The sequence below is a fragment of the Dendrobium catenatum genome, unplaced genomic scaffold (genome assembly GCF_001605985.2).
Source record: "Dendrobium catenatum unplaced genomic scaffold, ASM160598v2 fragScaff_scaffold_157, whole genome shotgun sequence".
Taxonomy (NCBI): domain Eukaryota; kingdom Viridiplantae; phylum Streptophyta; class Magnoliopsida; order Asparagales; family Orchidaceae; genus Dendrobium; species Dendrobium catenatum.
Window position 1 is genome coordinate 990117 of NW_021318619.1, and position 25169 is coordinate 1015285.

The 25169-nt window shown below is 36.8% G+C and overlaps 1 protein-coding gene across 4 annotated transcripts; it reads left to right on the forward strand.

Annotated features, from left to right (window-relative positions):
- The first annotated feature begins 1245 nt into the window (after nt 1-1245).
- On the forward strand, nt 1246-6639 carry LOC110099475 (FIP1[V]-like protein). 4 transcript variants are annotated; one of them, XM_028692819.1, is made up of 8 exons: nt 1246-1944; nt 2190-2356; nt 2591-2717; nt 2787-2843; nt 2969-3067; nt 3204-3305; nt 3389-3507; nt 4598-6639. In XM_028692819.1, the coding sequence occupies exons 1-8, from the start codon at nt 1552-1554 to the stop codon at nt 6420-6422; spliced, it is 2889 nt and encodes a 962-aa protein (XP_028548652.1). In that variant the 5' UTR covers nt 1246-1551; the 3' UTR covers nt 6423-6639. The 4 variants fall into 4 exon arrangements, with proteins under 4 accessions (XP_028548652.1, XP_020682294.1, XP_028548653.1 ...); XM_020826635.2 differs by having other exon boundaries at nt 2787-2834; XM_028692820.1 differs by having other exon boundaries at nt 2790-2843.
- Nucleotides 6640-25169: the final 18530 nt, after the last annotated feature.

Below are 25169 nucleotides of genomic sequence, written 5' to 3' on the forward strand. Positions count from 1 at the left end.
AATATCGAGCAATACCCCGGTTTGCACAAATCAGCCAATACATAGCAATCCCGTGTCCGATCCGAGTCGGGTCGTTGGGCCGCGCGGTAAAGAATAAGAGCAGGTGGCACCATTTTACTGACTTCCGAACGTAGAGCTATGTTAGGACACCGGACCTAATAAAAATTCCTTTGTTGGACTATGAAGATGGGTTTTATTCTCCCTATGTTGTCTTATTCTTTGGCTCTCTCTCAACGGCCACAGAATTATTTTTGCCAGCAACTGAAGGTGGGTGGAGGTAAAATTATATTTGTGCTATGCTAAGTCCATCTATTCTGATTTGAAAAATATTTTTTTTAAATGATTTTTGTCTTACTTTTAAATTGTTTTTCAAATATATATTATATTTTTATTGATTTAATAATCTCTTCGATCATTGTAACTTTTGTTCCAGCTCATAGCAAATTTAACATTTTTAAATTGTATTTTGAGGGCAATTTGTAAATTCATTATAGCAAGGAACTACTGTGCTTTGCTTTGTAATTTTAAAAAAAGTTAGAATATTATTTTGAGACATTTAAATCAATTAAGATAAATATATATACTCTCGAATTAAAAAAATTTTAATTAATAGTTAAAACTCGCAATAAAAAAACCAAAATGAGCTTCCTAAGAGCACATTTTGTTGGGTTGTAACAAAGCTCTAATTATATAATAATTATTAGGTTCGGACACCGGACGTAGCTCTACATCCGGATGTCAATAACATATCGCCACGCGCTCTTACTCTTTACCGTGCGGCCCGACGACCCTACCTGGACCGGAACCCGGTATTGCTATGTTCGGTATTACTAGGTATTGTTCTGTATTGCTAGATATTGCTTGACAATAACGAGAAATATCGCTCTGTCAAGACCAATACCTAGCAATACATATCAAAACTGGGGTATTATTCGGTATTGCTAGGTATTTGTCTTAACAGAATGTTATTTCTCGTTATTGCCGAGCAATACCGAGCAATACTTAGCAATACCCGATATGCACAAATTAGTCAATACATAGTAATACCGGTTCCAGGTCCGGGTCGGGTCGTCGGGTCGTACGATAAAGAATAAGAGCACGTGACAATATGTTATTGAAGTCCAGATGTAGAGTTACATAGGATGTACGGACGCCCGTGCCCCCGTAATTGTTCCTAAATCCTAATTACGACGCCGGTCTCACGCTTCCGGTAGGTCGTTATTGTTTTTGCTTTTAATTAGATTTTGCGTGAGGCTGATTGAGCGAAACCTTTCCTCCCACGCGGCTCAAACTTCGAATCCCGTATTGCCCACCCTATAAAATGCAAGCCTAATCAGCTAACTCTTCCTTAGTGTACGATTTTCTGGCTCGTGGATGCCATTGCCATATCTTCACTGGGAGAAGCATCACCCAGACCGCGTGTTTTGTTCCCTATCCGCCATGGAATTAGGGTTAGGGTTCTCCACTGCCGATCGCCAGTCGCAAATCCTCTCCTCCGTCACTGCTTGGCTTTATGTATAGCGATTTGCACGGCCTTGCCCTCGCAGGTAAATGGAAGACTTGGACGACTTCGGTGAGCTTTACGCCGACCTGGAGGACCGTTTGATTGTCGGCGTCCCGACGGCGGAGGCAGAGGATGAAGAAATGGAGGAGAGAGGAGCTGGGTATGAGAATGGAGCTATGGAGAGTTTGAGCAGCAGTGACAGTGAGGATGATCTTCAGATTGTGTTAAACGAAGAGGATTACGCTAATAAGTTCCCCGCTCAGCTCTTGGCTGAAAGAAGGGGCTGTGAAGAGGATGAGGGGGGTGACCTGGTCATTGTAACTGGGTCGGATTGTACTAGGAAGGAGCCTAACTGGGCTGAACAAGTACATTCAGCTGAGGGGTTGCTACGTGGACATGGAGATAGGGGAAATGCAACGAACAGATCTCGGAGGAATCGGGTACGGAGGCTCTAGTTTATTTGGTGCAGCTTATTGATTTAACATCAAGAGATGAAGCATATCCTACTTTTTGAAAGTTCACCCAAAAAATAAAAAGCTTTCTGAAAACGTCTTTGGATTTTACATTTATTAATCTGCTTTACATAGTTCACGCAATGTTTTTGAAACGAGAGTTTTTCATAATGCCACGATATTAGCGTCTTTTGATTTGAATTGTACTTACCAGTGATTACTCTTTTGCTCAGGCAACCCCTTGTTTGGCTGGGTCTGCTGTTCGTGCTCGGAAGTCTCTCCCTGGAAGAAGTCATTGCAATCATTTGACAGTACCATGTTCTTTGGGAAATACCTTTTGTGCTTCAGGCTTTCCGTTGGCGTTTTCAAATGGTTATGATTTCTATTTGCCACGAAATGGGTAGATGTTGCTCATCTTTGGCTGTGCATATTGGATTTAAATATTTGTTGGCAATTAAGCATGTCATTCTCACTCCGACTCATTATTTTATTAATTTAAATGTGGAACTTCTTGTTTTCATGCGTATCATTTTATCTATCACTATTAGAAAAAATAACTAATATATATTTTTTTTTCAATCACCTAGACTTATACTAGGGTACTTATCTTTTTGTTATACTACTGACCATATAGGAGCATATTCAACATAGATGTTGAATCACTTGAGTGTAAGCCATGGAGATTTAATGGAGCAGATATTACGGACTACTTCAACTTTGGACTTGATGAGGAAGGGTGGAGAACCTATTGCAGTCAATTGGTAATTTTTGTTTTTTCCTCAGCTTTGTGACGATGCCTCATTTAACCTATTGCTTTTCTGGGTTGTTAGCAGGTACATTTTCAGCAGAAGAAGTTGCCATTGCATGAATCTTCTAAGGTAAATAAGGTCTGGTGTTATATGGTTTAGCATACAATAATTAATTTATAGGAGCTAGTGACACTATAAAAAATGGTCTAGACTTTTGCATTCCAGCTTATCAGTTCTCATATATGATTGAATATGGCTTGCAGCCAACCGGCATAATGTCAGGTGAAGTTGCTCAACATGGACGTGATAGTGGACTTGAAATTCCTGATTATGGAGAAAATGGGAGGAAGGGAATCAAAGTGGTATGTTTAATTGAATCAACTTGATAATTACTCATTCTTTGTTTCATTTTATCATTTTGGTCTTCCATTCAACATTTATTTAGCTTTCATGCTTATGTAATAAAATATTTCTAAAAATTATAATTCCCTACATTAGCCAAAAGGTCGAGCAATTCAGGTTGAAAGTGGCAATGGAGATCGTATTCCATCGGTAGATGTTAGAAGACCAAGGATTCGGGATTCTGATGTTGTGATACAGGTAATGGACTTTGTTTACCTGTTGAAAAATTATAGCGGATTTTTTTTTGCAGTAGTCATGCTTTCTTTGTAACATCTATGCAGATTACCACAGGCATTGCTGTTGAGGATGCGCTGGTTCCCATAAAAAATGGAACATATCTGGATGACCATGGATCTAAAAGTGAATTATTGTTGAATTCCAAGAATGAGTTCTGCAAAAGGTGAGAGCTTGTAGTTTCCAGCGGCTTGTATTTTTTTTAACATTTGATTTTCATTCTTCCAATTTAAATTTGTCTGAAACTATAAATAGATTTTCTATAAAGTGCTCTTTATCACCATTTACTATATGTATTTTTTTTAACATGAGCAAATCTAGTAGTGTCTGTGGCATCCATAGGTTGCTCTTTATTGCCACATGCTTAGCAATATGGTGGTTTGGTGATTCTGTGGGTACTAGAAGTTTAGGAAAGCTAGGAAAGGACTCAGGGAATTCATTTGAAAGTCAATTTAGATTGAGATTGCTCTAGGAGGGTGGGTTGACCTTTCAATTTTTTTTTATTAATGTCATGCATTGCATGCTCTTTTAAAGAAATCTGTTAGTATTTGGATCTAAAAAAATATTTATATTCATAAAGGTGCTGGTGAAAGGGAAGTTGTAGGTGAAAGGAAACTATAAACTATGAAAGAGAGAGTTGAAATACTAATAAATCATGCTTAAGCATAATATGGTTGCCTTGCAATTCAACGGGACTGAATCATGAAGAATTATTCATTTAACTCAACCTTTAATAGTTGAGATTGCATTTTTGAGAAACCAGTTTATCCGTTGTCCGAGATTGATGATCAGGATGATGTTACATCTATATATAGACTTTATGAGATGATTTGTTCCATACATAATAAATGCAATAAAGAGCAAATTTTATAGGTTATCTTTTTTCAGATTTAGAGTTCCTGTAAGTGTACTGTATCTTGGTTATCCTTCATGTCATTATAGTTAATCTATGGTTCTTTTTCCAAGTTGCTTTAATACTGTGCGATTTTGTATAAGCGAAAATTATATTGTCCATTTTATACTAATCCTAGTCGCTCTCAGATATTCTGTTGCCTAAGTTGAAAAGCATCCTTCTTTAGTGTGACCACCCATCTTGATTATTTTCTTTTTATTTCAGATTTTTCTATTCATTTTTAAAAAAATCTCATAGGTTTTCTTTAATGGTCGACACACCTATTCTAAGGAGTTTCAATGCATCAAAAAAATTTTTTTTTTATTACTGAACGTTCACATGATGTTGGCACTTTTCTGTGCAGCTCTTCCTCTGTGGTTACTTGTGCGCGTAAATGTGAAGGGAGTAGCAATTCTAGTGAGTGTCCTCTTCCATGTCTGAAGAAGTTTTTTGACGAGAAACTTGATAATATGACCTGTGGTAGAGACTGCCCTTCAAGCGGTATTTCTTTGTCAAAATCTGATGCCAATATTGCTGGTCATTCTTGCGGTCCAAAGTCTTCTGATCACAATGTTTCCTTTGAAGCATCCAGGGATGAAATAAGTTTGGAGAAAATTCCCATCCCTGAATGTGTACACTTGAATTCTGATTCTTTGTTACAAGAGTCCGTATTGTCTCATTGTTATTCTTCCAGTGAAAGTGGAAGTGGCAGTAAAACGGATGGTGCATCCTCTGGGGGCCATTCTCCCGAATCCTTGCTAGATCTGGACTATTGCCAAGAAACAACAATTTTCAGGGTGGTTGAATCAAAATGTAGCTCAGATGATGAGGTTGCTTCCCCTCTGGTGCATAGGCCGAAAATTGATGGTGAGCATCAGGCAAAGGAGACTGGAACAATTGTTAGCCACTGGGATGATGAACCCGGTGTAAGGGATCATTCAAGTCAAAGAGGTAAAATTTCACTGAAGAACATTATCGAATATAATAATGAAAAGGAAGTCAATGCAACTGCTTTTTCAGCATGCTCTCAGTACCATGATGCAGATCCTTTGCCTGTGAGAATCAGGGAGAAAAGAACCGCTGCAAGGGAAGTTAATACAAGGAAAAATGGTTGCTGCAATAATCAAAGAATGGCACAGCGTAACAGTAGGGCCCAAAGCATTCTTAACAGGGACTATTTGCAATCAGGTTCACGTAAAATTTCTCTTTATGATAAAACGGGTTGCCACAAAAGTAGAATTGTAGATGCACATCACATGATAACGAGGGCCCATTATAATTCCATGGAAGCTAAAGATCGACATAGAGAAGGATCTTTTGATGACCGCAGAGAAAGATCTTTAGATAAATATTTTGGGTGGTGTGTTCCCTACCTTGAAGAGGAAGATGAAAGCTTTATTAATAAGTATGATAGAGATTCCCACAGTGCTGGAGCATTAAGAAGGCTTCAGGAATATGATAGAGATGACAAAACTATGCTTGTACACTTAGAAAGGTCAAGTAGATATGCTTACAATCATCAAGATTCAAGTATTTATGAGGACGGTTCACATCCTAAAATTTATAGAGAGGCTTATGATGAAGAAAAAAGTGGCTGGCATGAGGATGACTCTCACAGGAATCAAGTACCAAGTTTATTCAAACCAGATAGAAGATATAAGTGTCACAGTGGACATTCACATACCAGGGAAACATTTTCTCAACTGCGCAGCAAGCATGGCATAGTTTCAAGCAAAAAATGCCACCTCTATTCTAGAACAGGCTTTAATTTAGATGTTGATCCGTTTCCTGCTGAAGTAAGGAAATCATGTCCTGATAATAGTACTTACAATGAAAGTAGAAAAAGCAGTTTGGCCTTGCCTGGACTCCTAGTTAAAAAGGAAGCTAGTATTAGGCATCAAGATTCTAACTTGTATTCCCCCAAGAGGCACACCTTTGATGGTACTTCACAATTTCTAATTGGTCGAGTTGATGAGAGATCATTCAGCGAACTGAAAATTTATGACAATCATCGCTACAATAGAGGTGGAAGTAAGTTAACTGTCAGAAGTTGTAAGGACTCTGATTCTTTGGGTCGTGTTGGTTCTCCTTCAGATAATTTTGTCAAGCATAGACGTCAATTTGATAACAGGGGATGTAGGCAAGCTGTCAGCGAGCATTTAAAGGGTTGGGAAGTTAAGGTAATATAGTGAAACCAAGTCTAACACATTGTATCTTTGTGTTTGTAGCTCTGATTTTATTGCCTAAATAACACATGGCAACTTCTTTTCTCCTCGTTCAATTGATGTGAGTGCTAGCCCATGCCTGTGGTTCATTCAAGTTTCAATTCTTTAAATGGTGTAATTTGCTTTTTCAAAGCGTTGCACCCTTGATCAAGGTAATACATTTAATTCATTTTTAATCCAACCATTCGTTTCATTTATTCTCCAATAAGATTCAATAAATCAATGGACTTGGTGTTTCCTTTTATCTGTGATTTGGCAACTCATTGTTTGAAATTCCTTCCTTTTGGTTTGTAAGTCACTTTTTATAATTGCTACAGCATTCTGCATTGGACGTAGAATTGGTTATGATGAACACGTTTTACTAGCATTTTCAAGTACTTTCAGACCAATTATCCGTTCCCTTTTTTGGGTACGTGTTCTAAAAAGTGTGCAAGTGTTTTAAAAGTAGAACTTGACCAGGGATCAGTTTGAAATGTATGGAATGTCAAGTGTAACTTCTCCTGGTAGATCAAGAAAGAGGGGAACCAATCGCCACATATTTAGAGTTTTAATTTTAAAAGGCAACATAGTACAAAATAATTTACTCCTCGTTCTTTGTACAAATGACCAGCAAAGAAGATTGCAAAAGCTGGCTCTAAAAGACTAGGCAAACATGCAGATAAAGTAAGAAACATGCATGCATTTACACTAAAATTCTCAAGCATCGGCTGAAGAAATTACAAGCGTTTAGAACTGTGCTTGCTGATACACCATTTAACTTTCCTTGTCAGGCTCTTTTATCCATTTGAAAAATGTGCAACTACGTCTGTGAACCTCTCATATTTTTTTTTTCAATGTATTGTTTTAGTGGTTGGTTGCCTTTAAACCTTTTTCCTAGGTCGCTCAGATTGATCTCGCTGGTGTTTTCGGAGTTTGTTTCCTCTTGGTCATTTTGTCAATGGAATTTAGTGTTTTTAAAAATTTTTTTTTTGCTAACACTGATCATAGGAATTTTAAAACTGTACTTTATGATCCTAAACTTTAAAAGTTTTCAATATGTTTGCGCTACTTTAAATGCTTTTATTGGTTTTATTGCTTTAGTCTATCCGCTAATGGCCATCCTAGTTGCAAATAAGTATTTTTAAATTTTGGTAGTTCTTAATCCTATGAATTGTAGCAAGAAGAAGAAGATTATAATTTGTGTATTGTTTTTTTTTTTTATGTTTAATTTACTGCGGATAATCTTGAAAGTGAAGTTTACGACTTCATACTGACATAAGCATGGCCAAATCACTTTTGCTATAAATCAATGAAGTCACTGGCTTAATTACTAGTCTTTTTATTAAAAGTAAGACCATCATTGTGTAAAAGTAAGATTTTTTGTATTGTGTTCTCTTTCATATGTTTTGTTTTATGTTATCCGGGTGGTTTCTTTTTGTTTTCGACTATTTGCTTATTGCATTTATAAAAAAAATTTCTTAATCATTTTTTTATCTTTCTTACTGTTCTAATTTGGTAAGTGGAGAATTTACTTTTCTCTTGAGTCGGGTGATGTAGGAAAAGAAATTGAATTGATGTCAAGTTGATGTACTTTATTATTTTGAATTTTGGAGGACGGTTATAAGAAATAGTTTTGTGAGGGAATCAACGTGGAAAGTTTTGGGTGCTGTTTCAATCAACAGATGAAATGGAGGCTAGATGTGGAGTTGCCAATAGAAGTCATAGGTCTTGGCTATGGCTGAGAGGATTCAAGAGGCTTTGATAACAAGCCACAAATTAACTGCTGCGATTGAAAGGAGAACGGGCTTTGGGATTTAGATTCCCTTGAGAGTTGAGAAGCTGACAGTTAGGAGGAAAATTAATGAGGAGAGAGAGAGAAATAGGTGGTAGGGTGTTTATTTCACTTCATTCACTAATTGTCTCAAACACATGCCATTAACTCTTATTTATAGAAAACCTGTTGCAAGATAATTCTAAATTAATTTGAATTTATTTCTAATCCAATAGTTATCATATCATTTAATTTCAAATAAAGCTAATCATGACATTAAATAAAATCTAGAACTAATCTAAAATTTTATAAATTCAATAAATAATATTCTTTTGCTACATTATTTCCCAATAGGCAGATATAACACTTCTTTTGAAGATTTTTGTAGAAGCATTTTCTTGGAATTCCGTTTTGTGGAGGCGACCAAGAAATTGCTTCATCAACATCTCTTAAATCCTAAGCCCGTGTTGTTTAAACATAAGTATGGTGATGAGGACATCCGACCATGGATAGTTTACCAGAGACGTGGCCGACGATCTACGACCAAGATTGCACCCCTTTATTTTTCAGTTATTATTTGTAATAGTTTTATTATTATGATTGTATTGAGTTTTTTTTACATATTTTTTATTTGTACCCTCACTTGAAAGAGTAGTCCTATGTAAGCCCTAAGGGCATGTTGGTCTTTTATTTTTCTTGATTGTATGTTGGCTATTTAAAGCCACCCCCTCATCTTTTGAGGGTAATGATGATTAAGAAGAAAATTTTCCTACACCTTGTTTGTGAGTTGTGAGAATTTTTGAGAGAGGTTGCTTGAAGTCCTTAGGTGAGGGCTAGTACCCACCAATTGCAGGAAGCGTCCGGGTTTGTGGTCCTCCTCTTTCCGCCAATCCTTCCCCTCTCTCCTCCTTAAACCGTCGGCCATCCCTCCCATTCTCCCTTTGCCTCCAAAATTGAAGTCCCCATTTAATACTTTCCATTTATTAAATATCTTAAACTAGGAAAGTTACTAATTTCAAATTCCAATCTGTTTTGAATTTGAAATTCTTTCCTTAAATAAGATGGCTTACTTTAGGAAAGTTCCTAAATGATATCAATTTAATTTAATCAGGGATTTTTCATAATATCCCCTTCCCTAATTAAACATCCCTCTTTGGCAACCTCTTTATTCTCTTCCCCATCTCCTCCCCACCCCTCTACCTGCCGGCCTACCCTCTCTCCTTCCTTTCCTTTTTGATTCCATCTCCTTTATTACCTCCCCAATTTTTTCCCTTGCCAAGTAAGAGAAGTTTTCTCTTTCCCATAGCCGACCACATCAAGCCCTTGCTGCCTAAACCCACTCACAACTGATTTCCATATTTTTGGACTAGGAGATTGCTGTCCAGAATTTTTCCGGATCGTAATTGCTGTCAAGAACTCCCAAGACCAGCAAGATTGCTGTCCAGAACAACTCATGCATGCTGCCCAGTAGCAGATCAAGTGCTATCCCGAAATTTCTGCATCTTCTCGTTGCTGTCCTACCATCCGAAAATTCATCGGTTGCTGTCCAGAAGTTCCAGAACTTTGTAATTATCGGCTCCTTTATGTATGGCTGACCCAGAACGTGATCATGGGTTTGTTTACAACGATCAAGGGCAAGTGGACATTCTTAAGTCTCCATTCTTTGACATCAACTTAGAGGTCGACCGTACCGTTGAAGACTACGTCATAAGGATTGCCTTCTCTCTCCGTCGCAATCGACGAACAACTCTCTCCCGCTCAGTGGCATATCGTTTTTTAATCCTGATAAAGGTGAATTTCTCTTCCATGCCTTTTGCTTTTCTAAATCTTTCCTTTTATTTGTGACATCATAAAGGTTGTGCAACCTATCTCCGTTTAGCCTACACCAAGAGTGAGTGGATTCAATTAGGGCCTAATCTGTATGTTAATATAGGGATTTCTATTGAACTCCTGCATGTTATGCTAATTGTGATTGGAATTGATTATTCATGATTTTAACTTTTATCTTGTAATTTGGCCTATGCTTAAATCATCTTCTTGTTGTTTTAATATTTGTTTAAATCGTTGAAAGTAAATGTAATTATTATTGCTCTAATTAAAAGGCGTATATTTTTAGTATTACATGATTACTGACACATTTGGTTCTACATCATATGGTTTGGAGGCTTCAGTTTTATACTTAACCACACATCATACACCATTATTTGATCAAATATCATAGAAGATACCATAATCACATGACAATGGTAACATGAACTTAACGTACACTTCTTGAGAGGAAATTGACTACAATATTAGAACATGTTAATTAACCTATGTATTTGGAGAAAGATTTTGCAAGAATATTATAATTTGCTGATTAACCTCTTATTTCATATCAATGAAAACAGCAACAAAAGATATCTAGTCTCAACTGTGGGCTTGGGCATGATTGCCAAGTTAGGCTTCAAAATAGTCGGGAATTATTTCGTGGTTAGTTCTAGCAAGGTATTCAACTATTGGCAGTTTATCATCATTATCAAATTATAACGAATCATCACATTAATAATTTTCTTAGATCAACCTATCATAAGTATCAAATTTTTATTGGCGCTGACACAAATGCCTGAGCATTTGAAATTGATATAGATTTTTAAAACGTTGAAATTTATGAAACTAATGGGTAGAAAACTCTATCATCATGATAAGATGATTTTGGATGGAAATGAACATGGTAACCACATAAATGATCATCATAAGGCATACCAATTATATCCATATTCTTTGTGAGACACTTAGTCATCTTGTGAATATTGAGAACAATCTAATGCATGGACAGTGGTTTGCCTTTCTCCTAAGGCACTTAATAATATCTATGAGATTGTCAATGTTACTTCTGTAATCTGATTCTTTAATGGCTTCACCTTGTAGTTTTAAACAATATTTCGGCTAATCATCATAGGCGATTCTCATATTTTATAACTTAGTGTAATAGATGATGCTAGAAGACTATAATCACTTGAATCATATAATTTGCCCATATTTAAACTGTATCCATGACAATGTTGCACACTTAGATGCTTACGAACTTGATGAAACTTGTCAATAAATTAATTATGACAATTTTAAAAAGGAGAATTTTGTGTCTTGACAGGTGAATTTTTATGTTTATCATGGATCTTCCTAACATAATCCATACATCTTATACACAAAATTTCTTGGCTTTACTGATGTCATTGGTAACAGATGGAGTATTTTCACATGGCAGCAGTGTAGGGTTAGATTTAATTATCATCAAGAAATTAAATAGACTGCCAAATTGGTGTACTTCTTAGTTTATTTAATTTTGGAGAAGAGCTGAAAGAAGAGGTTCAATTTGTGGAATCTACAAGATATTGGATGTTATTACTATTGGAGGATGAGATCTAGATGTGGTGTTGCCAATAAAGAAAGTCACAAGTCTTAGCAACAATCTGAAGGAATTAGAAGATTGTGTTCGGAAGGAGTTGCAAATTAGTAAGGAGAAAGCGGGCTTAAGGGGAAGAAAATATTCAATTTTAAGTATTTAATAATAACCCCAAATGTAAGCTATACATCTATCTTTATAGAAATAGTGTTGAAGACAAACCCAAACTAATTTGAATTAAATTTTAATCCAATGCTTGACAATTCTTAATCATTCTATAATTCAATTCAAAAGAAAGATGATCCTACCATTAAATAAAAGAGATTTACATACATATCAAATTTTTATTTTTTTTATGTATTTACGTGTCGAACACTTAAATTTTTTCATTTAGTTATATACCACTTTATTTTCTAAATTACATCAAAGCATAGGCATGAAAAAGGTGTGTTTACTTTGAATACGTTAATATTAGTGTTATTTTTAATGTGATTTAGAGATTTGAGAATTATATAAGTAAATATAAAGATATAGTTGTTCAATATATAAATTGATAAGAATTTTATGGTATGTATGTAAATCCCTCTAAATAAATAAAAACTAAAACAACATAAATAACTAATATAAAATAAAAAAATTCTAGGAATAATCTTTTGTTGTATTATTGGGTATAGTTGTTTCATATTTAGTTAAATATCCATGATTGCTATTTTTTACCTAAACTAACAATTTTTTTAACAAATGTATTCGACAGAACACCATCTTCAAATTTATCTTGTTGTTCTTACTTGCTTTTGTCTTTTATCTCTGCCCCGAGCTGTAAATTTTTTTAAAAGGAAGATCTACCTGGTGGTTAGGCATTTTATATTCTAGTTAGTATCTTTGGTATATCTTTCTAATTTGTGTGAGACTGAAGTGATTGATAAGGTTGAAGAACAATTCATGTAAATGGATAGCATATGTTGATGGTAAGCCAATCAATGGGTGTGTGCAAAAATATTTGAATAGTTGAACCAAACCTAACGAACCAATTTGGTCCCGTTCTAGCATGGATCAGTTTTGTTTTGGTTTATAAATACTTAGCACCAACAGCTAGCTGGTATTGGGTATATTGGGACCTAGAAATATTCTCTGTAATGGGTTGGTTCTTGGTTCTAATAGTTGAGTAAACATTAAACAATAACTGAACATAACTTTATTAGAAGTTCAAAATTTAGAGAAGTGAAATAAGTAAATGGAAAAATGAAGTAGACCATAGTTTCTTACTACTATTATTTATGTTAATGTATATGATGGCCAAATGAAGTAGATGATAGTTACATATTTCTATTTTCCTATCACCTCAACTTTTGAATGTATGTTATAATGATGTCTATTTAATTTTGATTCTACATTGAATAATTGGATATTTCATATGATTATATTTATTTAATTATGAAATTTATATTTTATGTGATAATATATGTATGTTGATATTTGATTGCTCGAATAAAATTAAACAGAAAAAAGGGAAGAGGAGATAAACGAACCACGTCGCCCATGGCATCCCGGCGTGGTCGAAGAAACTGCTTGTGCAGGTCGTATAAAACAAACGAATGAAACGAACATAAAAGTTACGCTAACTTACGTGCTTTGGCAATCAAGTGAATCCCAATCCAGCTAGTGTCCCGCCTCCTGATTTTTCAAGCAAACGGAGCCTTTGTCCGTTCCCTTGCTTGAACGACCCACGATTGATGCTACCCTACCCCTGTCCAGATCCCACCAGGCTGCTCCATCTGTGATACTTCCTGAAGCCTCCTGTTCGATTGACCAAATAGCCAGCCTCCAGCCTCTGTGTCTGACCCTGACTGAGAGGCTCGTTCTTATGCTCCAGTGCCCACACGTGAACGACACTAGGCCTTTGACCTGCCTCCACTATGCACGAAGGAAGACCCACACTATAGCAAATCCCACTCCGGTCCGACTTCCCAGGCCCAAATGGGACCCCTTACTTCTGTTCTGACCAGCCGTGACTTCTGATCCAAGCATGAACCGCCTGCCTAATCCTAGTTGCAGGCTCGATACGCCTCCTCAAAAGTTATATTGAAATAGTGAGGAGGGATTATTTTTATATAATAAAATAATAATAATAATTACTAATAATAATGATAGTAATAAAACTAAGAGCAAGTAGGCACTGCAATTGCCAATTCGGAGGGCAGAAGACGCATACCAGGGTTGATCCTTCCCCCGAAGCCCTCGATTGTCGATTTTGATTTGATTGGGTGGATTTGAAAGGGCAAGTGCCCTCCCCAACCTCACCTTGTGGGGAGGGGGTGTTAAAAGACTACCGAAATCTCGGAAAAACTGCAAATTACCCCGATCGCCAAATTGGAGAGACAGAAGACCTATACCGGGGTTGATTCGTTTCCCCGAAGCCCCCGACAGTTGAATCCTATTTGATTGGGCTGACTAGAAGGGGTAAGTGCTCTCCCGACCTCCGATATTGATGTAATCAAAAGTTCCCAAAACAAGTAGGAGACCCTTGATTACAAAAATGAAACACAAATAAAAATACAAATATATATATATATATATATTTATATATGAGAAATGGGGCAGCCAAACAACCCAAAATCATCTCCAACCGAACCAATCAGGTAAGGGGAAATGAAAAGCCAAGGGGCTGTCCAGGAGCAGCAGCCGAAGGGCCACACAGGGAACCGGAAAAGGCAGCCACGGGAGACAAGAATGGGCACCACAGGGAACCAGAACAGGCAGCCAAGGGGGGGAGGAACTAGCCACGGGAAGGGGAGCCTGTTGGAGAAACCGAATGGCCAAGGGAAAGGGGAAAGTAGGGGGGTGAGAACCAATTTAATTCCAATTTATGACCTGAAATGGAAGCAGCAACTGACCTTTAATGAGTTGATTTTAGAAGATGACCTAGCAGCTCACCAAAATTACAAGGCAAATAATTTAAGATATTGCCAGGATGACTGAACTACCCGATCTTGATCGGGTCTACCTCCACCCCCCACAACCAAAATTAAAATTGTTACATGCCTAAAACAGTAATTCATCCTTAATTGAGAGTTCTCTTCTACGCGCTAGAGGAGTAATTAACTATGAGGGCTTGCTCTCATAGGAAGTAAGGACCTGGATCTAAATAAACCTTGTTATTACCCTACAGGGAAAAATCTGATTAATTAAAATTTACCTCAATGAGAAAGAAATCCTTTGGTTGCAAAGCCAGATTCATTTGTGCCACAAGCACCATTCTTTCTTTTGAGCGAGAACATTTATAACCATATGTCCTGGTTTATATTCTGTTTGCTATCATTAATTATGTAATTAGTATAAGCAAAAGAGCTGAATTTGTACCCAAGAGCCAAATGGAGTCCAAATAGAGTGAACCAATCTTGATTAAGTACAGTTCTGATCTAATTCTTGTTTGTCATGGTTCTATAATCTGAAATTAAACATACTTTGTTTGGTATTTACTTCGGTGTAGTACTAACAAAATCTGACATGTTGCACCCCTATTAGTCAACACCTTTTATGTTAGTGATTGGTTTATCTTGTGCACACTTTTAAGAGCCCATACATCTCACACTATAATGGAAGGGATTTTTAAAGTCTTGTTTCATTTTCGATGGATAATTATTTTCCATTGCCATTATTTGTGGTTTTATCATTGCAACTCTTCAGCAATGTTTGTTATGAACAAGTTATCTATGAGTAAATTTATGAGTTTTCTCTATGATTATTGTTGGAGTACATGGCCTATTTGATTGCCTAAATGTGAAAGAAAGTGGAACTTGTACTTTGACATTTGTATATGCTTGAAAAACTCGTTTTGATTTGGTTAGTTGGTTTCTTTTTGTTGGAGTTGTGCTTCACACTTCTTTTTTTTTTTTTTCCTTTTTTTTTTTTTTTTTTTTTCTGTGGTGAGAATTGGATGAAGCTGAGTATTTTTTTCACACTATCAAGGGGCTTCAGACAGAATTACTCTCCAAATCACTTAAAAAACATCAATATATACCACTTTCCTGTGGAGTTTCCTGAGTCTCACTACCCAATGGCTGACGATGTCTTCATTTGCATCATCTGCTGCGTCACATCCACTAATCAGAAATCAAACTTGCAAATAATTCTGCAAATTCCTGCATTTTCTTGTTTTCTTGGCAATTTTAGGCACAATTGCTTACACGTCCTGTACTAGCTATTCGGTCCCTTTGTTTTCAGAACTGATAACAAGGATTCTCTAGTACTAACTGCAATAGAATGACTAAATTATCCTATTATGGTACAAGTACATTTAGGTTCTATTATTTTCACTAGTCTATTCTTTTTCAATAACTTAGATTGCACTGGATTTGCTACTGCCTTCCAGATCGAAGCACAAGTAATATAGGAGTCCTTACTTTGGTAAGACAAATAGTGTTAAAATTGGAGATCATCAAAGTTTTATTGTCATCGCTAAAGAAGTGAGAACAATGAAGGATTGAAATCACCATCAGCCATTCTGCTAGATTTCACGCCATTTCTTAAGATAAAACTAGTCCAAACAACTGCATTTGACACAAGTGGTGCTTTTCTGATTGTGTGCTTCTACCTTTATCTTGTGCTATTTTGTTGGCATAGATGAAATTGCTTGATAGTGCTCTAGGCACTTTCTCAGCACTTAATTATGAGTGCACAAGGATGCCATTAGTGCATGAGAACTGTACTCACCAAAAATGCTCCCCAGGGATCTTTAGTCACAACGAAAAGCCAAGCAGCTTTGGTGGCTCTTCTATGTAAGATATTTTTGTCATTTAAAATTTTTATTGCTGTATTTTAATGATTTTCCTGAATGAATATATATAGATAAAACTAACTTTTGAATTTTATCAAAATATATAGATTTATCTGCAGATTTTGGAAATATGAGCGCCTAATTGTGTGTTGGGTTAATATTAGAAGTACTTATTTGCAATTTTTCCCTTTTTTTATTGATTCTTGCTCTTTTTCTTATATTCATTTAGGCGCATGGAGTCAACTTCTTTGTGTAAAATTATTTTATGAAAAAATATTGAAGTTAGTATGTGATTATGGCTTTGTTGTCATTGTAAGAAACACTAATTTATTGTTTTGTGCCCTTTTTTTAAAGTTGTTTGCGAGACGGTTAATGCTTGCATTGAAGTCTATAGAATATTTACTTGAGCTGACGCTGACTATCAGTTTGTAAAGCTGACATAACTTATGTTTATGTTCACTGTAAAACACATTGAATGATCGCATTTGACGAAAAAATCACTTTTTATGTCCAAGGTCCCAATTTCTATTTGGATTTTGGGGCTAAATGTTAGTTGCATTCAATGTCCTACCTTACAGTAGGGATTTTGAATGATACAAAGAGCTCAGGTACATTTTACCTCCATACCAGCATCGGGCTTGTTATGTGATAAAAATGTACCCCTCAAGCTTAAGGGAAAATTCTATAAGATGGTAGTGAGGCCTGCAATGCTTTATGGTGCCGAATGTTGGCCATTAAAAGAGAAGCATAATACTAAGTTAAGTGTTGCAGAGATGAGTATGCTTAGGTGGATGAGTGGCTTTACCCTTAGAGATAGGATACGAAATGATCATATACGTGAAAAGGTTGGAGTAGCTCCAGTAGAAGATAAAATTAGAGAGAGTCGCCTTAGATGGTTTGGTCACATAAAACGGCGGCCTTCCGATGACTCAGTTAGGAGAGTAGAGGTATTAGATTTGACTTATGTTAAGAAAGGTAGGGATAGACCTAAAAAGACTTGGTTAGAAAATATTAGGAATGACCTTTCTTTATTAGATTTAAACGAGAATTTGACTTTTAATAGGACACAATGGAGAAAAAGGATTCATGTAGCCGACCCCACGTAGTGGGATAAAGGCTTGTTGTTGTTGTTGTACCAGCATCTTTATCTTTGTATTCTATGATATTTAACCTTCAGCATGCCTTACTATGACTTCCATTGTTAGTTATATTTATGTTCTTTCAGAGCATACCTTATGACCTAGTTGGCAACAGCACCTAGAATACATGTTTTTTTTTTGGGATTTACCCTTTTTGTAACTTTTCATTTTTTTATATATATTGCTATTGCTAAAATTAAATGGTCTTCTTCAGATAATTTGTCCAAGCACTCTATGCTATTTATATCTGAGGTTCTTGAATTTTATTTTTCCTTGATGCTGCTTCTTGATGTTAACCCTTTTGGGGTGCAATATTCTTGTTCAAATGTGATGTTCCTCCCTCTTTACCGAAAATTCTTCCCCCTTTACCCGTGAAAAGCCTCCTGGTTTCCTGTGCTGAAACCGTGGCTTTTGGCTTTGTTCCTGGCTGATTCCGTGGCTTTATTCTGCTTGGATTTTTGCTGTGTCTCTTGGGATTTCAGCAAGGAAAAGCTTGTGGCTTTTGGCATTCCTTTTCTTTGGTTTTTGGGGCTGTTTTGGGACAGATTTCTGGACAGATTCCTGTACAGAAATCTGGACTGAATTTTGTCTTTTCATTTACCCCTTTTAATTGATTTAATTAGGGGTTATATTGGCTGTTTGTATTCCTCTTTTTGTGCCTATAAATAATGTTGTTTGTGGTTGTTTTAGCAAGTGATATGATGTGATTTTTGGGATAAAACCTGAGTGGTTTTTGGCTTTAGAAATCCTGCGGGCTCTTTCTAAGCTTCTTCCCCTCCTCCGGAAATCCTGCGGGCTCTTTCCAACCTTCGTCTCGTCTCCTAATATCTTTCTTCTCTCCATAGTAATCATTCCATTGTATCCTTCTTCTCTTGGAAAGCAACTTTAGGTGTCATTTGTAAGAGTCGTTTGTAAGTGTCCAAGTTGTAATAGTTTTTTATAATATTAAAGTTGTGTTTTGTTTTATTTAATTTGTCTAGTTTTTGTAAGTTTCTCCTTACTTTGTTCTTAGAAAGGTAATATTTTTGTGATAAAAAATTTGGGTCCCTCTCCCAAATTTTTGATTGCATCAAAATGTGAGACTACATCTTTTGCATTATTTTCCTTATTTCTCTGCTTATTCAATTATTTATTTAGTTATTGATTTTGAAGTGTAGTTGGTTTAAAAAGAGTTTGTACATATTTGAGTTGTTATTTTGCGCATGAAATCATGATTTTTGTTTTTTATTTGATGTTAAATCTTCTGAGTAGTTTATCCTAATAAATTCCTTACTATTTTACATAGATTTGGTTCCTTTTGCTTCCTATTATTTATCACTACTAGTAAATACTTGTTCGTGCAAGATTGTTTGTTGCTTTCAAACTTTTTTTGGTTATATATATATATTGCATTTGATTGTTTGTATTAGTTGACAGAGGGTTTTGTAATCAGCCACTCAGGGGCCTTTGGGGAGTTTGTGTGCTATGGCGTTGAGAGCAATTTATTAGTACCATTTTACGGTGAAAACACCCAATGTGAGGACCTTGGTCACAAGCATTATTTAATGGTAAAGCTACTCAGTTAGAGGATGTACGCCACATATTTATTAGTGGGAGTTCTTTTGAGAGTGATCATAGATATGATATTGATTTTTTATGAACGGAGCTTAATTTTAAAGTCGCCACCCTTGGAAAACAATAGCATAGTGTGAACAGTTACTTTAAGCTTACGTCGATAAATTTTGTTTGAACATTTTTTCTCTTGTAATTATCTTAGGTTTTTTACATTTTTTTTTCTGGATTTACACCCGAAATGATTGGTGTTCGGCTTTGGGGGTATTTTAAAAATATATGATAATTCAATTGAGACTTTGTAAGTGCAATCATCATCTAGGTATTTTGATGATTGCATTTTATTACTTTGAACCTTGTTTACTCTACTCAGTTACTGATAAATGATCAAGTTTTAAGTTTGCTTAAACATTCTTCTCATTGCAGACTGTAGATTTTACATTTGTACGTAGAGAATTGGGTTTGCCATTGGGTTTGTCATTGAGACTTATTATTGCACTTTGTAAATATGGCCTCCAGATTTTACATTTTAAAAATAGATTTTTCTTTAATAAAGGTTTTGAAGGCCTTATGTAGACGTGAAATGAATTATCTTTGTAAGATTTATGTTTGAGCTTTTTTTTTTTAATTTCAAATTTGTTTAATTGAGGCGAAAGTGAAAATTATAAAGCCCCCTTTCGGTCAACATTATAGTAATTATCTGGAGGCTGAAGTCCTATCAGCTTCGATCTTGTGGATACGAAGGATTAGCCTTGAAATTGGACTTAAAAAAATTTAATAAGTGATGTAGAACGGGAAGGGGGGGTCATATGAATTTGAAATTTCAAGTTAAGTGGGAAAGAGAGAGTAAGGGGTTACCAAAATTAAATCTAGTTTAAAATTGAATTAGACTTAATTTTAGGAAACTTTCCTAATTTAGCTTGTTTAATTAGGAAAGTATTTGAAATTCAAATTTGAATTTCAAATTGAATTAAAATCTTTCCCAAATCATTTAGGCTAATTTAGGCATGTAATAATGATGATTGAAATCATCAAGAGGGCCAAGGAGGTGGGAGGGTGTCCACATTCGATGAATGTGTCCAAGTTCAATGAATCATGAAAATTGGTATTAATTTCAATTAAATTCATATTGGGAGAGATTTGGGGGGTTTCCAAAAAGGGATTTACTAATTAGGAAAATTAATTTAAATCAAATACAATTAGAAATTTAATTAGATCCAACTTAAGTAACTTTCCTAAAATAAGAATCCTTAATTAGGAAACAAATTCAAATTCAAATTTATTTGAATTTATATTTGAATTTATTGCCAAATTAAGAGGGCTAAAATAGGAAGGGTTTTGAATGCAAGAAGAAATTGATGGAGCCAAAGGAGGAGGGAGGAGGTGGGGTGAGGTGGTCAGACGACTATGGAGGTGGAGGGGTTGATGTTTGATCCAAAAAAAAAAGGACGGTAAATGGTGGAGACTAGAGATGAGAGGACGGAGAACAAAGAAAAAATAAAATAAAAACGATACAAACCACGAGCCCAGACTCTTCTTGCAGCTGGTGGGTATTGCGTTGCCCTCCCCGAGGGACTTCAATCCACGAGTCCGGATCCATCATGCGGCTGGTGGAAACAAGGTTGTCCTCTCATGGGACTTTCTCTCCAGAACTCACACAGAGATCAAGACAAAGGCTCCAATTCTTTTTTTTTTAAATTAATAATCTATTATTGATCTCTTCCAAGAGCAAGTGCCTCTATTTATATGCCTTAAAATAAATGAGAAGACAACTTTGCCCCTTGGGCTTACATAAGACAAGACCTTTAAATAAGGGTAAAAACGAAAAATGCATAATTAAAAATAAAAAATTACAAATAAAATTTAAGATAATGTAGGATGATCACGGCCGTTGATCTTGCACTCCTTGAATAGGCATGAACGGTTGGATGCCCGCATCAATAAGCTTATAAAATTTTCAAAATAATTGCATGTTTTACACAAAAAAATTGATTGCACGATTCTCGGAGTAGAGTGAATTTGAGTTTTGCTTATTTTCGATATGTTCAATATTCTCATGTGCACACACCTGATGCACATGCGGATTTTTGGTTTTGACACTCAATGCTTTTCAATGTAGATGCTATAGGAGGGCTGGTGCCTTATGCTAAGCATCTCTTATGAAAAGTCAATGCATTAGAATATGTATGAAATTTGTTGGGCAGCTAAGAAGCTTGATCTTAGGTGCAACAGATTTGGTAACGTTCCTTTCGTATTTTGACGAGATGAAAAGCCAGTCACTTTGGAGTGCTGCATTTACATATTTCTTCATTAAAAATGTAAAATTACCTCATAAGATTGATAATACTGTAATGAGGTCCAAGTATCTATGGGTATCATTGTTTTGTTTTTGCAACAAAACCTACCGAAATGTTATCTGGTGCATGATACTACTCTAGAGCTGTCAGTTTCATATTATTTTTGTTAGAAAATGACAGTTTCAAGTTTTGACAATGGAGTTTGTTTAGCATCATGGTGGGTCATGTAATTGTAGATATTATAGTGATATCTACCATCCAGGTATTTCATTATTCTGTTTTTCATCTGTGAAACAGTTTCTTTTTGCTGTCTTTGGTTTGTTTGAGCAGAATAGGATGTCAACTGTTCCTTACCAATAGGGTATCAACTCGATGGAACCTATTGGGCGTCCAATTAATTGATTTGATCGGAGATTCATTTGTGTTTTGTATTTTGAATAATGTTCATTAGGGCAATCCGATGAGGGTTGGAATTAGCCTCTTGTATATCTCAACCGGGTTTAATTCTTTATAAATATATATTATAATGCATTACTGTAACCATAACCACTATGGTGAAAGGGAATTGAATGCACCAAGACCAAGAGAAATTTTTTATTTTTGCATCGGAAAGATCATATTGCCCTCAGCAAAATCCTGAAATTACACTTATTATTACATCCCATTAATCCAAAAGCTCTTGCAGTTGAGTTTGGCCTGACTTCAGTGCCATAGAATTAATATTAGTTTATTTCAAGTTGTTTGATTGCAAGTAGGATTAATGCAGATCTCCCCAGTTATCACTGATCTGTAAATTATTTTGGCTTTTTTTACCCATACTGTCACAGGAGTTAGTTTTTAAGTTGCTTTGAACTTCTGAAAATTAGAATTGTATTTTTCTAGGAGTTTTTTATCGTCATTCAAAGGTCTCGTAGCTACCTTTCTAGAGCTTTTCGCCTTGTCCAGAATATGGTTATCAAGCTGAGAACTTCCTGCCAAGTTTATAAATTAAAAAAATGGTTTTTAATTTAACGCATCTTTTGTGGCATTCCATTGACATTTATTCTCTTGAGTGAAGATTGATTTATCAGGCATCAGGTATCTGATAGGAAATACTTGAGTTCGCAAGTAATCCTATTGGATCTACTTGAGTTCGCAAGCAAACCTAACCAAAATCAGTAAAACAGCGAGAAAAAAAATCGTAGAATCGTTGTAGAAAAGCAAGCATGCGATAGCAACTTCTTTATAAAAAAAAAGGAAGCAAACATAAAGCAAGATACAGGAGATCCTCAATTCGAGAGGAGGATCGTCTCTCCCAAATCTTTAGACAAGAGATGTCTAGAGCCCAACACCAAGAATCCTAATTTCCAATCAATCAAAACATAATCTCTCCCTAATCGCTTTCATCCTCTTTAATACAACACTTTCCTAATCAATTTTCTCTCCCAAAGCCCTAGCCGCACCCCCTCTCTTGAATTTTGAAATCAAATTGATGGGTGGGACTCTATTTAGGTGGGCAAGGTAGAGGAGGCAAAACATGTCCGCCTCCTATAAAATTGAGCCGACCTTTGGGCCGGCGGCGTAACATTACCGCCCTCCCAAAGAATCACCTTGTCCTCAAGGTGAAAACCCGGAAATTATTGTTTCACCCTCTTGTATGGTTCCCATGTGGTCTCGTAGTCCGGAAGGTTTTTCCACTGAATCAACACTTCTTTAATTCCATCTTTTTTCTAGCGAACCCCCATCAGTTCTAAGGGTTCCAGAATCACCTCTAAATCCTAAGTAAGTGTCGCCGGTAGCTCGGGGTTGGTTGTGTAGTCACTAATAGCCTTCCTCAACCGCGAGACGTGAAAAACCTAGTGTATAGTTGCCGTTGGTGGTAATTTTAGTCGATATGCTACTACCCCAATTTTCTCTAGCACTTTATAAAGCCCAAAGTACCTTGGAGCCAGCTTTTCATTCCTCATGTTGGCGACTGTCCTCTATCTATATGGCCGAAGCTTCAATAACACCCTCTCCCCCACTTCAAACTAGATGTCCCTCCTATGCTTATCAGCTCGTTTCTTCATAATTTATTGGGCCATCAACAGATGTCTCTTCAGCTCTCCTAACACCCTATCCCTCTCCTCCAAGTACTCCTCAACTGAGGAAACTGGGGTGCTGATACTCCCAAAGTGTACCAAGTGGGGAGGATCCCTTTCGTACAACACCTTAAATGGAGTCATCTTAGAAGCAGAGTGAAAATATGTGTTATACCAATACTCGACCCATGATAGCCACTTAGCCTAGAGCTTGGGTGTCTCCGATACGAAACATCTCAGGTAAGTCTCCAAGCTCCTGTTCACTACTTCCGGTTGGCCATCCATCTGTGGGTGGTAAGCTGTACTCCTTTTCAGAGATGTCCCCTACAACATGAATAACTCTCTCCAAAAATGGCTAAGGAATATCTTGTCTCTGTCTGATATGATCGCCTCAGGTATTCCATGTAATCGGACCACCTCCCTGATGAAGACTAAAGCCACTATCATTGCTGTGTAGGGGTGTCAGAGGGGAATGAAGTGTGCATACTTGCTCAACCTGTCCACCACCTCCAAGATCATAGTGAACCCTTCTGAACGGGGCAACCCATCTATAAGGTCCCTGGAGATCTCCTCCCACACTCTTCCCGATAGAGCTAACGGCTGTAGTAATCCTCCTGGTGACATAGCCAGGTACTTATTCCTTTGACAGATCTCACAGCTGGCTACCATCTTCTCTACATCTTTACGCATCCCTTTCCAGTACACTTTCACAACTAGCCTCCTGTATGTCTTCTGTACGCCTGAATGGCCCCCCATAGCGCTTCCATGAAACTCCTGGAGTATGTTTGGGATGTGGATCGAGGCCTGAGGCATCATAAATCTCCCCTGGTATAGCAGTTTGTCTCCCTCCAATGAGTATCCTGGGTGGCTACCCCCTTCTTTCAGTAAATCTGATATGATCTTTTCCAAACCTTAATCTCTTGTACTTTCCTCTCTGATGGCCTCCCAGTCAAGCATCAAAAGAACGGATAGTGCCACTATCTGCAACTCCCCCATACGTCTGGACAAGGCATCTGCCACCTTGTTCTCCACCCCTGGTCGATACTGAATTTCAAAGTCGTACCCCAACAACTTGGGCAGCCACCTTTGATGTTCCTCTGTTACCATCCGCTATTCCAACAAGTATTTCAAGCTACGCTGATCTATCCTGACAATAAAATGCCTCCCAAATAAATAGAGCCGCCACTTCTGGATGGCCAAACGATGGCCACTAATTCTCTATCATAAACTGACTTCAGCCTGGCTCTTGCAGTCAAAACCTGGCTGAATAAGTAATGGGCCTATGACTCTGCATAACTACTGCACCCAGCCCGTACCCAGACATATCTGTCTCCGCAATGAAGGTCCGAGTGAAATATGGCAAAGCTAGGACCGACACCTTAGTCATTGCCTCCTTCAGTCTCTCATATGCTGCTGTGGCTGCCTCCCCCCATAGGAACCCCGTCCTTTTTTAACGGCTCAGTGAGTTGCCATGCTATGGTGCCGTACTCCTTTACCAACCTCCAGTAGTAACCTGTCAGTCCTAAAAATTTCCTCAGCTCCTTCAAATTTTTCGGCATTGGCCAGTTTAGCTCCATCCATCTGCTGCCACCCGTTCTTTTGATACCACATGACCCAAGTATTCTACACTGGCTTGTGCAAAGCAGCATTTTTTCAAATTAGCCCTCAACTGGTGCTCCTGCAGTGCCTCTAACACCCTTTTCAAATGCTCCCAGTGCTCATCATCTGTCCTGCTGTAGACCAGAATGTCGT

Excerpts from the sequence above, each read along its gene's own strand:
- LOC110099475 (XM_028692819.1), top strand. The coding sequence starts at position 1,552 with ATGGAAGACTTGGACGACTTCGGTGAGCTTTACGCCGACCTGGAGGAC. Across the intron at positions 2,357-2,590 it reads TTCTATTTGCCACGAAATGG|GAGCATATTCAACATAGATG; the intron begins GTAGATGTTGCT and ends CTGACCATATAG. Across the intron at positions 3,508-4,597 it reads AAGAATGAGTTCTGCAAAAG|CTCTTCCTCTGTGGTTACTT; the intron begins GTGAGAGCTTGT and ends TTTTCTGTGCAG.